The sequence below is a fragment of the Pteropus vampyrus genome, unplaced genomic scaffold, assembly GCF_000151845.1.
Source record: "Pteropus vampyrus isolate Shadow unplaced genomic scaffold, Pvam_2.0 Scaffold300, whole genome shotgun sequence".
Classification (NCBI taxonomy): Eukaryota; Metazoa; Chordata; class Mammalia; order Chiroptera; family Pteropodidae; genus Pteropus; species Pteropus vampyrus.
Genome location: NW_011889081.1, coordinates 1,576,124 through 1,592,976, shown reverse-complemented (window position 1 = coordinate 1,592,976; position 16,853 = coordinate 1,576,124). Strand labels below are relative to the sequence as shown.

Genomic DNA, 16,853 nt, shown 5'->3' with positions numbered 1-16,853 from the left:
GCCAGATATAATTTAGAAAATCCAAGAAAAACCACAAAACATGTTTAAGGAACTGCAAACAAGCAATATAAGCACGGGCTAGTGAGCACTCCCAGTAGACTTAGAGCTGCTGAAACATGAAATTAGACATAATTAAAAAGAGCTCTGAGCTTTGGAAACAGAAGGCTACAGAGCTTTGAACATACCAAAACTCCCCAGAACCTCAACTTCCTCATCTGTAAAATGGGATGTATAATATCTTTCAAGAGGCCGTTGCAAGAATAAGGTAAAACACAGGGCGTGATGGCACTTAGAATGGTGTTAGGCAAACTGCACCGGCCCTCCTGCTTCTTTATCAGCCCCCTCTTTTTCCTGCCCCAAGAGCATGAAGGCTGTGACTGGGTCAAGCTACTTCAGAGACACACATACTGGCAGAGCCCCCACCCCCACCTGCCCTCCGAGGACATCACTCAAAGTCTGCCCTACAAAGGCACCTGCTGCGGGTCTCTCACAAAGTCCACATGTACCCCCATGAGAAAGTGGCAGCTAGGGAAACAGTGCAGCTGCCACAGAATACTTCCTCAGTTTAACGTGATATCCTGATAAGGCTGAGGGGGGATGGGTAGAGAAAGAGAGAGGACAAGAAAGACAGGGAGTTAGAGAACTGATTTTATTCCTGTTAAATGTCATAAGACAGACAGAAGGATGAGATGCTGTTGCTACTGCCTCCTCCTATTTCCCAGAGTAGGAGTTCTCAACTGGAAACGACTCTGGGGACGGAGGACGCGAGAAAGGAATGCTATGAGCATCTAGTGGGTAGAAGCCAGGGGTATTGTTGAATATCCCACAATACTCAAGACTGGCCCCCACCACAGAGAATAATCCAGCCCCAAATGTCAATCAGTGCTGAAGGAGAAAGGAGCCTTACTCCAGGCCAAGGGTCATCCCCACTGTCCCCACAAGCCCTGGCACAGGTGAAGAGAACCAGAAGCCTCTTTCCAGTCAAGTCTGAACCTGCCCGAAAAAGCACATCACTCCCAGGAATCCAGTCCCATGGAGCAGCACAGGCAGGCAGGGGAACCCAGAACGAAGGGATTCTGCCGCCAAGTTGTGAGTAAAGGAGAAAGGATTGGAAAATAGGGCTGGAGAAGATTTAAAAAGAGAAAAGGAGGAAAATGTTAAGTCAGGATTTCCTAGACTAGAACAGAGGACTGTGAAAACGCAAAAGCTCTTATTCTGAAGCCAAAATGTGCCTAAAATCACACTGAGCAAGCTCAGGTGATGATTGCCAGTGATGATCACCAGCACTGGAGTCCATGCTACTGCCCTCCACCCTCCCAGTGAGGACTGGAAAAGGAAAGGCAGGCAAGATCAAGGAAGTGTGGGTGCCGAATGTCTTCAGACATTTTGCTGCCTTCAGAGCTCAGAGGGGCTGAGCTAAGGGAACAGTGGGATTTATTTCAGGTTCTGGATGTGCATGGCTGGAACAGGAAAATCCTAGAAGGCCAGGTTCCCGGCATCAGGCCCAGAGAAGAAGAGAGTTGGCTGTTTCCAGCCTTGACAGACCACCAAAGGCACAACAGATATTCAGCAGCTATGTAAGCATAGTGAGTTCTGACAAGAGAACATACCTCCCCTTGTTTGGAATTAAGAGTTTCTACTTTGTGGTACAAAAGGGGCTGTTTTTCCACTAATATTTTGGTTAGTTAGGCTGAGAAGTTACAAAGATAATTCCTATTTTATAGGTGGGAAATCTCAGGGAGAATGAAGACATATGAAACTATCAAGTCAGAAATGACACTTAAGTTTCATAGACATGATACAGTCCTTGGAAGATGAATGTCCTTTACTTGACTGTAACACAAATCAGTGGGCTTCTACTGACAGCCTCAACAACTAACAGAAAGTGTGAGAAAAGCCTGTCTCTTGAATTCTCTTGGCTCTACTACTGAATTAACTCTGACTCTGGAGAGAAAGGTAAAATGATTCACAGTCATAAACCCTCTTCCTCCACAAAGGGAGCCTGGGAGAACTGACTGAATCATCTCTACCTAGCCCTCTGATTTCCAGCTCATCACAGAAAATGTAAACTCACTTTACATCTTTTGAGAGAGATCTACTCATAAAAAATAGGGGTTATTTTCCTACCATCTATGACATACTTTAGTTGCAGATCTTCACTGTCAGCATGATAAAATCCACACAGCAAACCACCCACAGCTCTGAGAGTCAAGGGCAACTTACCATGTTTGGCACGTTGGTGACTGAAGCATTCTTGATGTCTGCAGGGAAGGGAGGCAAACTAGTGACCACATTCTGTTTGCTGGGTAACTGGGGGTTCACTCCGGGGGCTCCCATTGGCTGCCCTCCAGTTTGACTAAAGGGTTGTCCAAAGGGACTTGTGTTACCAGTCATTCCCATCTGAAACAAAAAGAGGCAACATCAGCTGTCAGGACAATCACATATAAAAGGAAGTGTCTTAGAAATGCTCACTTTGACCCACTGAAGCTTTTCCTGTGAAAGCCTTCATATCAATTATAAATTAAAGGCTCATTCTCAGGATTCACAGGATTATGAACAGAGCAACTTGCTCAAACAGCTAACATTAAGGCAGAAGACTAACGAAACTGCCTGCAACAGCTACACCTGTTCCCTCTTCCTAAACATCACCCTAAGAGCCAGCACTCTCCTACCCTTACCCTCAGCCATACTCCTCACCCAATTCTCTGACCCCAATAGTGGGACCAGCACATTATGATAATCATTTGGAAAATGAAACCTTCCAGAATCACTGACAAAGAGTTCCTTCAGCTTAATCCTGAATTACTCTTTAAGTAATTAGTTTCTTTCAGGTTTCCCCATCAGATTTAAACTAAATTTCTATTAGAGCAAAACACATAGTAGAAGTACTGTAAAGAAGCATTATAATGTCTGGGATTTGCTTTAAAATAACCTAATGATGAAAGAGGTAGCAACAAGAAAGAGGCCTAGATGACAAATGACAGGTATGCAAATAGAGAGCTGTTATATTATCCTCTCTAATACTATAAACCTTTGAAATTTTCCATAATAAAGTTTTTTTTAAAACTAGTGAAATAAAATAAAAAGGATAAAGACAAGAAAAGGAAGGAGGAACCCCCACCTATGCCTCTGCAAGGGCCTGCAACCAACCACTTAATTCTCCTCCAGTCCACAGACCCAGGCTGGATTACCTAAGAACATCTCAGGTCTGATTGCCACAGGAGTCAACTTGGGAACCCCCAAATTGATATCCTGATGCTCACCTGCCCCCTTGGGAGGAACAGAGACTAATCATTAAGAAGCTGGCTTTTCTCATGGCCTGCCTTTACTCTTTCACAAAGTTGTAACATCCTATCTGCTCACTCTACTTTTCTGGTGTCTTGGTGCGTTTGATGTTAGGAAACTGGGAGGAAGGGGTTCTCCCAGGGAAGACCTCCTGGGGAGGGCATTCCCATTCAAGAAATTGTGGCTTCTTTCTCTCGACCTGCCTTATATTGTGACTGCTGTTCCAGTCCATTCACCAGGGGTAATTTAACATTCCTTCTATAAACTTCAAACTTCACTTGTGTCTTGAACAAGACAAATTGCATTATTTCTTTCAGCTCTAAAATTTTAGGTTGCAAACAAATCAACCTTAACACAACTGACCCTTTTCTGCTGAAATGTTTGTATAAAAACACAAATAAAACCAAACTAGTGTAACCAAAAAGATCTGTTCTGTGCATTTTCATATGCACAGGTGGTTTCCACGTGTAGCCCTCACAGCTGACATTTCTCCCTTTTGAAAGTGAACATATTCTAGCTGCCACTTTTGCTCTATTTGCTTTGAGTAAATGAAAACAAATTTAAATTCAACTGAAATTCAAATTCAACTTAAACAAATTCTTTCAAAAAGCCCACTAATTAGGCTCAACTTTGAGTTCTGATGACTTAATCAAGGTAAGATACTGGTAGCTCAGTAAACTTTTAATATAAAGGGCATTTCTGACTCTCAACTAGGTTTTCAGGTGTTATTTGAAACTCAGATCTGAAGCACGAATTTATATTTTCAGAAAGTATTACACTAAATTAACTCTCTGTAACGAGCATTTCTCTCAGGATTTGTTTTACTGCATAAAATCAAACTGCTGCAACAATTTTTTTTAGATAGAAGCCCAAGAATTTGGGGGGGGAAATGGAGTTACAATTTCCATTTCTTAAATTTCATTTTACATCTACTAGGACCACATATTCAGAAGATACATGCATCCATTCACCTCTCCTTGAATCCATCCCTGCAGTTAGCCAGCGCCCCTCCCCCCCGCCCCGCACCCTGCTATCTGAAAGTAAAGTGTTCCTATGAAACCTTTCATAAGCCAAAATGGTGTAGAGCAAAGAAGCAATTACCATTAACTTATATGGAAATTATTTCACATGTTCCCAAACCCCCCAAATAACCTACCAAATCATACCAAATAACATATAAATCCTAAAATAACACTAACATATAATAAAAGCAGGAATATGATAAATACACACCACGCTTTGCACACCCACCAATCCACTCAAGCAATAGACTTTCCATTTTATCCATTACTGGATGCCCACTAAAACAGAACACCTTGCTACTTGCAGAATCAGCAGTAATTTCAGCATCTTTCAAGATTCTCACTCTCTGCATGTGTGTAAATAGTATGAATGGTGGATGCAGGCAAGTTCAATGCACACAAAATGTGTTTATTTCATTCACCATGATCAAAATGTTTAATTACATCCAGTTTTACAGTATACGTTAACACCCTCATGAGCTTTCTTAGGCTTTTCTGACTTTAGGATACATCTTGCTAACGGATGAACAGCATAAATCAAGAGAAAGCCTGAATGCTCAGACACAGTTCAAAGCTACAGCAGCTTGATGCTGAGATGTGGAGGGTGGTTCCTGGGAAAGGAGCTTGGCAGGACCACTCTTGTGGCTCAGGGTGTGCACTGCCTCTATCATGTTTGATGCAGAACAAACTCTGAACACTGTTTTCACTTTTCACATATTTTCATAGACGTAAAAATCCTCTTCATATTTTTTCCGGTAACGAAACAAGTACTAACCTAGGTCTTTCAGAAAAGTGAAGTGGCATAATGTGAACAAAAAGCAGGGGATACCTATATTTACCCTGCTCCTGCTGTGACCCAACCCTGATTCTGTGCAGAGACAGTTTTCCTACTTGTCATGTAGCTCACTCCTTACAACCACCAATTTGAAAATCCAGGTCACTCTGGAAGTTTCTAGCATCAACAAACCCAAGTGGATGGCAGCTGGTGTGGGAGCGGGGAAGGAGACATAACTTGTCCTTCCAAGTCACACCGACAGTCCAAGATAGTTGCCCCTTTTGTGCAGAGAGGAAAATAAATACCAAGAGACCAAAGAACTCCCAAAGGGGTCCTGTAGGTCCCAAAGTTCACTCAGCATGTTTCAAAAATCCTATTTCTAAAACATTGTACACACACACACATTTTTTTTTTTTGTAGAGAACTTTTATGAGATTATTTAAGCCAAACTGACGACATATGCTGGGGAGTAAGATCTCAAATATTCCTTAAAACACTATAAATATTTTTGACAACATTCCTTAGATCACCTTGCCACAGTGAAAATATGGTGGGTGTGTGGTCTGTCTGGTACACTGGGTACTACTTGCCTGGTGAGCCTCTGGGGCAAAGTATTTTCTAACTGGTTGAATCAAAGTGTTATGGAGGTTTTAGAGTACTCTGATTTCATCAGGAAATTTTTTTGGGCCTTTTTCTTTTTGATCATCCAATACTGAAGGAAATATTTCAACATGGTCTTGATCCTCACGGGGCAAGAACCAAGGGAAAGTCAAAGATCACAGACAGCAGTGAAGGAACAAGGAATATCCAGCTTGCAGTGGACTGACTATACATTTTAAAAGTAGGAAACGTTCCCCTCCTGAGCCTATGACAACAAACACACCCCAGAGATGAATCAAGGCGAGTCCGGGCTACCTGTGGGAGATCAGGCTCTACTGTCAGGACTCAGGTCTCTCAGTCGAGGGCCAACCCCAGCTTTCCTTAACCAGTCAGAGTTAACAGGAAGGAGACCAAAAGACAGTCTTCCAATAGGCCACTGCTGCCCAGTTCCCAAGTAAGGCATCCGCCCCCTCCTGTTTCCCAAGTCCCAAACCATCTCCTGGCAAGCACTGGTAGAACCAGAGGCTGTTCTCCAGTCCTAGCCTGAAGTTTAGGTAAAAGCCATTAGACTTCTATTCTACTACTATTGTCCTTTGATCAGATCAGACATTCCCAAGTCTAGGCTAACACACATATTTTTAGCATCAATGCTCAACAAAATAGTCAAATCAAGATGTCTAATTTCAATTAATAAAAATCTACATATTTCTTTTAATTTCTTGACAGTTATTTGATTCAATTTAGTAAACCTGGCTTTATTTTCAACTGAAGTTTATCAGGATTTGGTTTAAGGCTGCTTGAGAGCCACCACATACCCTTCTCAATAAAATTCAAAAAGTAGAACAGCAGAAATAAGCAACTGTTAAGTTGATAGCAAACATTTATATAAATTTATATAATTTATATGAATAAATTAAAGCCCATGGGAATGAATATTCTGCTTTATTCAGTAGTAACCCATACATGTTAAATTGTCCTTTTACTCTATTCTTCCACAGACCTTTTAAGCATTTAATTCAAGTTCAGTCTCAAAAAAACAGAAAAAAGTTAATTATATTAAGTGCCTAACAAAGGCAAGCTCTCCTATAATGAAATCTAAATTAAAGAACACCTTATAGGTCTATCACGTTTTCCCATGAAAAAGCATTATTGTAACCAAGTATATAAACCAAATGTTTGAGAATCTACTTTGTATCTATCACTTTAACAAAAGAATAAAGACATAATCTATGTACAAGAAAAGAATAAAGTAGATAAGAAGGGAAAAAATAGAGTGTCAGATCTGGAGGCCTGCTCACCCCTCTGCCAAGGATGAATATTAAGTATTAACATTAGTATGACTCTAAAGCATAAGATCCAATGAGGAAAAACTCTTTACAGTTTAGTTTTTTAAAAATGTGAACAAGGCCTACATTAGCCTTTATTACCAAAACAAAGATAATGTCTAAATTCTAGAGATGATACCTGGTCTATCAGTCCAAAACTGCTGAAGTTGAGAGCTGTCTGGCAAGTAGGTGAGTAACAACTATCCACACGAGAGAGACAGGGTAGAAGATGCTTCCCTTTCTACTCTGACAGACAAGTACTATAGATATGCCATAGAAAGTACAAAAAAACTATACAACCGTACGGCATTATCTATCATAATACTTATATGACAATTCATCCTGAATCTGTCTTGGACACAAAACCAGGATAAAATTTGCCTTCCTGAAACATATGTCTCCTCTGTGTCCTCAGGCCCCAGAACATAGTGGGTACTTAATTAGTATTTGGGGAAGGAACCAAATAAATAAACACTCTAAGAGACCATGTATCAGGCAGCCCCTTGAACAACAAAAACCCCTGAGGGCACAGGCAATCAAAGAACTCTGGGCCAGTCACAAAGCCAGGCATAAATGAGGGTCATCATCAGCTGGAGGGGGAACTAGAAGAAGCAGTAACAGTCTCTTTTCTATCTTCTAAATGTCTGCCATGAGAATTTCAGCTACTCGTTGGAGTGGACAGGCAGTCCACTTGCCTACGCTGAAAGACTGAATGTACTATGCCCTCAGAGTTGGTTTTAAAGGATGATGACAGATTTGTGTCCTATCAAAGTATATATATGGGATTCTGGTCTGGCTGTAAAACAAGTCTTCTGTGCTACATCTACTGGGCCAGCAAACTCTTGGCTCTGGTACAAGGTCCCAGCCATGACCCAACCTAGAGCTTTCCAATTGGTGTGCTGAAATACTTATCCATCAGCTTCAGTGGTCACCTCCTCTGCTGACCTCTGTGTGTGGAACAAATATTTTCATTTTCTACTTGTGTCATGATATGACAACTATCAATATATTAAGAAGAAAACAAGCTCTGGGCTCCCAAAGAACAGGATGATTTTCTCCACTACACTAACCTGGAGAATCTCTCTACTACTCACCAAACTCATCTCATCAAATAAGGCAAAACTGAAAACCAAAGAATTAATTAGAGTTTAAGAAGAAATAACACATATTAAAAGGTTTAGAACAAACTGAAATGGTATAGAATGGATCATCAAAATTAAGTTTCTCCCAGAATAGTTTTCTACACTAGTAGCAAGGCAAGTATCCATTTTCTTGCTCCTTTGTAGCAAAAGAGGACAAAAAATGCTTTGCAGTTAGGACCACCATAGGTTGTAAATCCTCTCCCATTATCAGCAACCCAACTCCCTTGGGATAAGGCGTGGGCCAAGGACTGTCTTGGCAGTGTGTGGTGTGTGTGTGTGGGCGGAGGGGTGTGGGGGGTGGTAGAGAGTAGGGAGGCGTCTGGGGAGGAGGATTAAGTGGTTACACCTGTCCAAATTTTGTGTGATGTGTATTTTGAGAGAAAAGGCCATTAGATTTTCAAAGAGGGTCCTAAGACCCCAGCCTCTCACAACTCTTAGGGAAGAAGGGCAAGTTCTCCCCAGATCTCACATAAAGGCCTTTCCCAGTAGACAGTCTCCAATCACCCTCACAAATGAACTCTCCTTGATATTACCTCCAAAATATCTCTTGAAATACTCAAGAGAAGGGTCAGATCATAACCATTTATGAGCTAAAAGCCTGATGGGGACACACTATGTGACCAAAGAATATCTAGAACAGGAGAGAAAAGGAAGGATGTACAGGACTGGAGTACAGCCAGAAACATGCCATCACTTCATGATTTCACTTAAGAGTCAGCCAGGCCCTCAAAAATACTTTCAGCAGCAACAAATGCTGAGTTTGATGTGGTTTCAATGAGACCACTAAAAATATTGTTTTCAAAAGCTGAATTCTTCAGTTTTCCTCACACCTTGATATACACTTAAAACCACAGCACACAGCAGAGTGATCAGAGGAAGTACTATTGGGGGAGGGAGGTGGTACTCATGCTGGTCAGAAAACGTATAGAAAGGAAACAAAATATGACCTTCGGCAATAAGCTTAGTACAGACAAATGCGCAAGGCAGAACTGTAAGTTGGAAGGGTCTCAAAGATTATTTGTTTAAAACATATCACTCTGCGGATAGGGAAAGGGTAGCCCAGAAACCTTAGGAACCCAGCAAATCCGTTGGAGAACTCCCCATGAAGCTTTCCTGTCCCCAGTACAGAGGCATTGCCCAGTGCCATGAAGCTTGTCACCCCCTTATGAAGCAGAACCGTGACTCCTCCAGGCATACCCTGACTTGCACATGACAAAGGTAGACAGAGATAGACTCAGTCCACAAAGACCAAGCATTAACATCTGTTTTTGAAAAAACAAAACAAAAATTTTACTGGAACTCAGCCACAATAATATTTAATTCAGAGAGCAGTAAGTGCTGTGGTTAAATGTAGGACTCTGGGGTTATTCACTTGGTCTGAGGGTGGCTCCGCCACTTGCTGTGTGACCTTGGACAATTTAAACCTCTCTATGCCTTGGTTTTATCATCTGTAAAAGGGAGATAGATAATAGTGCCTCCTCTGGGGGTTGTGTGAGAATTAAACAACTTCACATACGTGAAACACCAAGAGTAACTGACATACTGTAAGTGCTAAAGGTGTTGGCTGGTATTTATTATTTGGCTTTGGGAAGAATCATGTAATTTTTTTCATTTATTATTTGGCTTTGGGAAGAATCATGTAATTTTTTTCATTAAATATGCTTAAGGTAATAATAAGAAAAAAAAAGAATGTTTCCAGAGGCCATGTGATTCTGAGGAGTAGTTCAAATAAGTAGGATCAGAGGTAGAAGCCAGCTGGAATTACTGGCATTTGATTATGAGACATTTTCAGAGGCACATGAAATAAACCTGTAATGAAAACAATCTTGTACATTTATTAGCTGTAGAAATACTTTTAATAAACAATTATTTTCAAATTGTCCCACCAGATCACAAACATTTCCAAGTATTCACTCTAGATTGTTTTCCAGCTTTAAAAAAACAATATTCACAATGTTCATTTCAAACTTAAAATATATTATAAGCGGTAACAAGATAGGATCAAAATTCCATAGCCCAATCTTCCTGGGTTGAAATTTAAATCAAATTTCCGTAGCTCAACCTTCCTGGGTTGAAATTTAAATCAAAGAGGAATGGAACAAGAAAGAACATTCACAAAAAAGAAATTGTAGCTACTCCCACTTGTAAGTGGGCCATGACATAAGTAACAAATGCTCCACTTTATGTGGCTCTGACCTAACCTGACTTGTTTATTAACCTGAAGTTTTTGGCGTCTTTCTTCATACATTGGTATACATGTAAAACCACAAATTTATAAAAGGTGTGTAAAAACAGAATTTATTACACCACGAGCAAAATTTGCCAAATAATTTAAGAGCCAGAAGTACTCATTCTTTTCAATGACATAAAGAACCAGAACTAACCCAGAGTATCGCCATATCATTTGTAAAGCCAAAAGCGTTTTCTCTTGGCAACCTACCACTGTTGAAAGAAAGCCAAGAAAAGCAGTTTTCGTGGAAAGACGTGGCTGTATTCAGTTGTCTGCTATCACCCACTTGCTCTTGGAATCCTTCCAGTACCTCAACTTGGCAAATAAAGAATAAGTAGAAATAGGCAACAGATTGTAATTCCAAAGACTTTGCTTGGCCATCCAGAGTCACCTGGAGTTAAGAGACCTGGGCTGGAGACCCCAAGCACTTCTCACTGGCCTCAGCTCCTACGATGATGCCAACTTTTAAAGAGTTCAGGGAAATACACAACTCCCAAGTCTGCACACTTTCCTTAAGCTGATAAATCAGAACTAGGAGATGGGTGAAAGTACTTAGCAACTCCCATAGTATTTCATTTGGATGCTATGTAACTAGAATGTGACTTAAAAAGTAGTGTGGAAACTCCTTAAGGGAAAGTGATAGGACAGCAAATCACTGCCCCAGCCTCAGGCCTAGGCCCTCATCTGTATTCACCCAATTGCTCTAGAAACTTTCAGTAACAAAATCTGTACCCTAACATTGTTGGCATATCTGGGTGGCTCACAATAGTTAAATATATCAGCTCTCTAGGTTGTAGTCTGCAATAATTCACAAGCAAAAGCATAGGGTCAAGGTCAGTAGGAGAAATGTTTGTAATCTGGGTTCTACCACTAATCAGGTGTGTGACTGGGACAATCTTCTTTCCCTTCTAAGTCTTAGTTCTCCTCAGATATAAAACGTGAAGCATTTAGATGACCACTAGATGATCTTTAAAGTTCCTTCAGATCCTAAAATCCGATCAAGTTTTTGATTTTTAAACAATTAGTACTTGAATTACATGAGATCTGTATTCTTGCAAGGTCCAGTTACTTGCAATGAGTGACAATGGGAGACTCATAGAGTCTGCTGAGCCAAGCCCCAGCCCCTGGACCAGGAGGACCGCAATGCTCCTTGTGGGGTGGCCAGTGGCCTGTCCAAGAGACCAGAAATTTTGTAAGGTACTCCTTGCCACTCACAATGCACAGGGCCCAGGCTTTCCACAGCTTTGCACCCTCCACACCATTTCCCAGAGTACGGTACAGATGGTACCACTAAGCCAAGACAAAATAATCCAAGGTGACAGAGATGAAACTTAAATCAATTACTTCCCCTAATTTTTCCAGGTCTTAACATCTTTTTAGGTAGAAAAGCAGCTTCTTTAGGATTGAGTACTGCTTTCAAGCAAAGCCAAGCAAGCCCACAGTGGCCGTGGAGAAAGTAGAGGAAAGAGGAAATGATAAAAGAATAGGAGAGAAAATAGGAGAAAAAAAAATTTATTTTATAAAGAGTGAATCTTTATAAAGACAAATTTTAATTTACATTGTAGCTCAGCTACAGCACAATGGACTAGAGATTTGAGCTTTAAAAATAAGTCATTCAATGAAACTAATAAGCCTTTACCCCAAACCCTCTGCAGGGAGAGCTCTCCTGTTCCTCCTTCATGTATTTACCATCCACTATGACAGTGACGAAACAGCACAGAGAAGGCAATAGAGAAACAAGGTAAAACCCACACAGGTAATGCAGGAATTCAGGGAAAGGAGAGGTGAAGATGGGACTGAACATGCAAAGAAGGTTTTAGCTTCACTGCTGGGGCAGGAAGACCAGCATGTGGAGATGAGTCCCAGGAGGCAGGTGTGAGGATACAAATTCAGGGCTTCCCCCTGACAACCCTCCTGGCTTCAAGAAGAGAACTAGAGAGAATAAAGGAAGGTCCTGTCCAGCTTATTAAATGCCATAAATCTCAAACTGTGAAACACTCGAAAACATAGCAGTGTTTTGACATGTGACTTTTTATACCTAACCAAAAAGTAAGACGTGTAAGTTCTAACAAAAATATAGTTGGTGCAGTAAAATGTTCTCTGTCATCCCCACTGGTGAGGAGATGGAGCAGGAAGAAGACTTTGAGGATGCTCAGAGCTACCTTAATATTCGATACATTCTGCACCTTGTTCTGAAAGATAAAAGTGAAAGCACCTGGAACAGGAAAGTTATGACACCGACGTAAGGCAGTGGTAGTGGTGTTAAAAATAAAAGTTTTTACTATAAAAAGGCACTCATTAATAACGAGAAAATTGTCTTTTTTTTAAAGGGATACAAAATGTATAATCCCCATAACTAACGCATGTGTGTGTGCATGGGCGTGTGTATACACACACATATACAGCAGAGAGAACAAAAAATATTTAATAGCGATAACTAGAGGGTTTTACAGGTGATTATTTTTTTTTATATTTTCCATATTATTTGAATTCTCTACACAATGCATTACTTTATCATAAGGAGGAAAAGTTTTTTTTTAAACCATTCTCTACTCAAATATTATGATTACCCATAATGACAGGATGACCCACTGTTTGGCAGCACAGCTGTACTTAAAATATTAATTTAAGCTGTCACTAAACAAAACTAGGTAGATCAAACTGATTATGACTGCCAGAGATTACTTCGGGGTGGTAATTTAAATCAAATTCACCCTCGTTATAACATGGCTATGAGTTGTAACACTTTGCTCTAATGTATTATACATGTGACCAGAAAAAAGCCTGAACAAGGCTCAGCCACTCAGACATCTACCACCACTGTTTACAAAGAAGGCTGGAAGGAGGGAAAAGAGAAGCAGATGCAGTCAACCGCCAGTCAGAATATAAAAAGCTGTATATTCTCTTCTAATAGTTTATGTATATTGACTTGGAAATCACATGGCTGACTCTTGGTATAATAAAAGCACAATTATCCTGCTTTCTTCTCTGGTTCATAGTTTAGGCAGCAAGGGATACCATTTCATCCAAATCTATCTGGTACCTACATTTTGGAGAACAAGAGGCAAGAGATCAGAGGGAATTACCAGAATGTGTTTAGCTCCCAGGTAATAAGGTGCATTTATAATTGGAAAGTACCTATGTAAGGACAGACCATTCCCGGCAAGGAGATGATCTAGAAGCTCTCTTATAGGCCTAACTCTCCCTAAAGCCTATCTGCCTCCTAGCTCTCTCTCAGTTCTTAGCAATGATACTCTTATCTTTGGAATAGTGGAAGTTGGAAAAGCTGTGACAATATACATGCTTATCAACCATGAGGGTGATATCTATTAAACATCATCTAGGAGAGAAATACCATGAAGAGAAATACTTTGTGGAGGCACAAAGTACTCAGGGCCACATCTTTCCAAGCTCAAGGTAAGAGACACAAGCTACAAGAAAACTTGATGTGCTCTGTCTGTAGGTGGCACTGACATCGACTGCTAAATGGAATTTGAAAAGAGAGAGAGGATTCCTGGCCTGGGCAAGGAGGGGCAGGAGATGGACAACAACAGGGCTCAAGCGGTCAAACCTCAGCTGGGCCTGGAAAGTCCGGCTAAACACTAACAGTAATATTCACTGCAATAGCTGCTGTTCTGCATCCTCCCCGTGAATGAGAATATGGTAAGACATATCAGAAAGAGGCTTGGGTACCCAACAGGCCTAGAGAAGTTATTCTTGCAGTTTCAAAATGTATCTCTACTCAAATATCCACAATGGGACTCGATGACCAGCTATCTGGCTGGGAGTTGATAGATCTCAGCTATTAATCAAAATAAACATTGAGACTGGAGAGAGCAGGAGTAAGCTGGTTATTAATGCTGCTGATCACTCTTAAAAGGTAAACACTGTCTCAGAAGAGCATTCACAACACTGACAGAACGAAAGCTCTCTCTAAGCAGATCCAGACAGACTTGATCTGAGTCACAGTCTCCCCTTTTCAGGCCACTTCCACCTCTGCACACCTTTCCTTCGGTGAACCCACATGTAGCTGCAGCACACCTAGGCGCAGCCACACCCCAACAACTATGAGAGTAAGACTGCCAAGCAGGCTAGGCCTCCTGTTCGACAGTAAATCTCCAAGCAAAATGTGCCAGGTTTTCAGAGGAGAAAACATGCTCCGTACCCTCCCCTTGGTCTGTCCCTTATCTCTATGACCCAGTGCTTCCCACCATAACCCTATCAATCAGAATGGCTGCTCATTGGTGCAATCATACACCCTTGAATGCCTGCACACAGGGCTGCTTGGACTTCCAGTTTCTGGCTGAAATGGAACAGCACATAGGAAAACAGTCTGAAAACCACTAAGCACTATGTAATCTTGAGGTGGCTTTGAGATCTCTTTCTCAAAATAGAGTGCAGAAAAACTCTACCATTAGGATTCTCTAAAGCGAATAGATTTTCTACAATACTGAAAACAGGCATGCATTCTGACTGTAACAATTTACAAAGTCAATAATTCTAAGACAATGTTTAAAGCTGGTATTGCCTACTATTATCTATCTCTTGCCTTCTTCTAGAAAGGATTTAAGATGGCTAGTTTTCCAGTTCATTCTTCATATATTTGGCAGAAAAACATAAAGTGAATAATACAGCTCATTATTGAGGGTATGAAGTTTCTACTTGGTAAATAACAAAGCCAACCACTGCAATCACGTTACTTTAGATCATGCACTATTTTTTAAAAGCCACAAACCAAAGTGCCATAGTCTTATCCTAATATATATAATAATATGCACAGATGTATACATACAGAACTATGACCTAAGAATTACAATCCACTGATAACTATGTCATCAACGTTCAATTCACAACTCTGACCAGGTGCTGTTTAGAGCACTCTAGATACTCGCCTCATGAGAACATTCCGGAAAGATGTTCACTTCCTCAGCAGACAACCAAAAATAAAAGGAGTTTTTGCAGAATATATTTTACCAAGCAAATCAAAGATGATCAAAGATACTTGGAGGAAATTCTATTTGTGATTTGGTACATCTTTATTTTAAAAATTACTAAGACAAAACTCCTGTTCCTGAGATTCAGCCACACTCACTATTTGAACCACCTGTAAGAAGCAAAGTTTTCAGTGTCATGTGTACCTTAAAAAGTATGCACAATAGAGAAAAACTGTAATAGGGAAAAATTACAAGAATTTAAAAAAGCATATGAGAAGTTATAAATAAATGAATCAAATCTGTATGTATTTATTTAAAAAATGTTTCTTAAAAAAGACATCATGTATGACACTTAGATTTTTAATGTTAAATTGAACTTAATTATTTAAAAAACTATGAAGAAGAGACATGTCTCCCTTGCAGAACCATTCCAAATAAATTATGCAGCCACTCCACTGCAGGAGGTAGAGCACAACCCCCACCTCGTAGGTGTAGACTATGCACAGTGACTTCCTTCCAAAGAATACAGGGTGGAAGCAGGAAGGAGGAATGTTGAGGTAGAGACACCTGACAGACGCTACCTCAGCCAGGTGATCAAGGGCAGCATCAACCACAGTGATGTCATGCTGATAGCACACATCCTTGATATGATGTGATAAAAATGACACTTTATCTCCATGATTTATCTTCCTTCCCTAACTCCAAAACTTCATAACCCCTGGTCTTATCATGAGAAAAACATCAGACAGATCCCAATAGAGGGTCATCCTAAAGATGCCTGACCAGTACTCCTCAGAACTGTCAAGGTCATCAAAAATAAGGAAAGTTTAAGAAAATGTCACAGCCAAGAGGCGCCTAAGGAGACATAACAATTAAATGTAATGTGTCCTCAAAGGGATTCTACAAGAGAGAGGACATTAGGAGAAAATTAAGGAAATCTGTATGGATTTCAGTTAATAATAATGTATCGTTATTAGTTGACAAATGTACCATATTTAAGATGTTAATAATATGGGAAACTACTGCGTGTAGATGGGGGGGTATTAGGGTGTGGAGAGATATAGGAGCCCTCTTGTACTATCTTCTATTTTTTCTGTAAATGTAAGACTGTTCTAAAAAAAGTCTACTTTAAAAATGGGAAAAACCATGAAGAAAATCTGACAAATATCAATATGTGTTTATTCTAACTAATGGAAACATAGGTGGTGATAGTGTTCTTTGTTCTTTTTTGTTTTGAAAATAAACCCAGAAAGTCACAAATCAAACCCTTCTTTGCTATAGTGGTAGTATTGTAGAAAAAATATTTAAGCATAAAGATAATTTTGGAAAAAATCACATTTAAAGATATTATAATTATGCTGGCCTCCTGCATACGAGGTAAACACATATTTTCACTAGCCAGAAAGGTCGACTCCTTTATGAGTCTTGCAAACCTGCTTGGTTGAATTACTACTTCAGATTGAGAGCAACAGCTCAATCAGACCACAGTCACAGTTCACAGTATACATGGGTGTGTTTCTAGAAAGGTGTAAGCAGTAGA

At 40.3% G+C, this 16,853-nt stretch overlaps 1 protein-coding gene across 1 annotated transcript in view; it reads right to left on the bottom strand.

Annotated features, from left to right (window-relative positions):
• The window catches only part of CREBBP (CREB binding protein), a 120,903-nt gene that overhangs the window by 66,363 nt on the left and 37,687 nt on the right, over positions 1-16,853 (bottom strand). Inside the window, exon 3 of the mRNA XM_011376497.2 lies at positions 2,224-2,400. Within this exon, the coding sequence (XP_011374799.1) occupies positions 2,224-2,400 (177 nt within the window). The remainder of the gene's footprint in view (positions 1-2,223; positions 2,401-16,853) is intronic.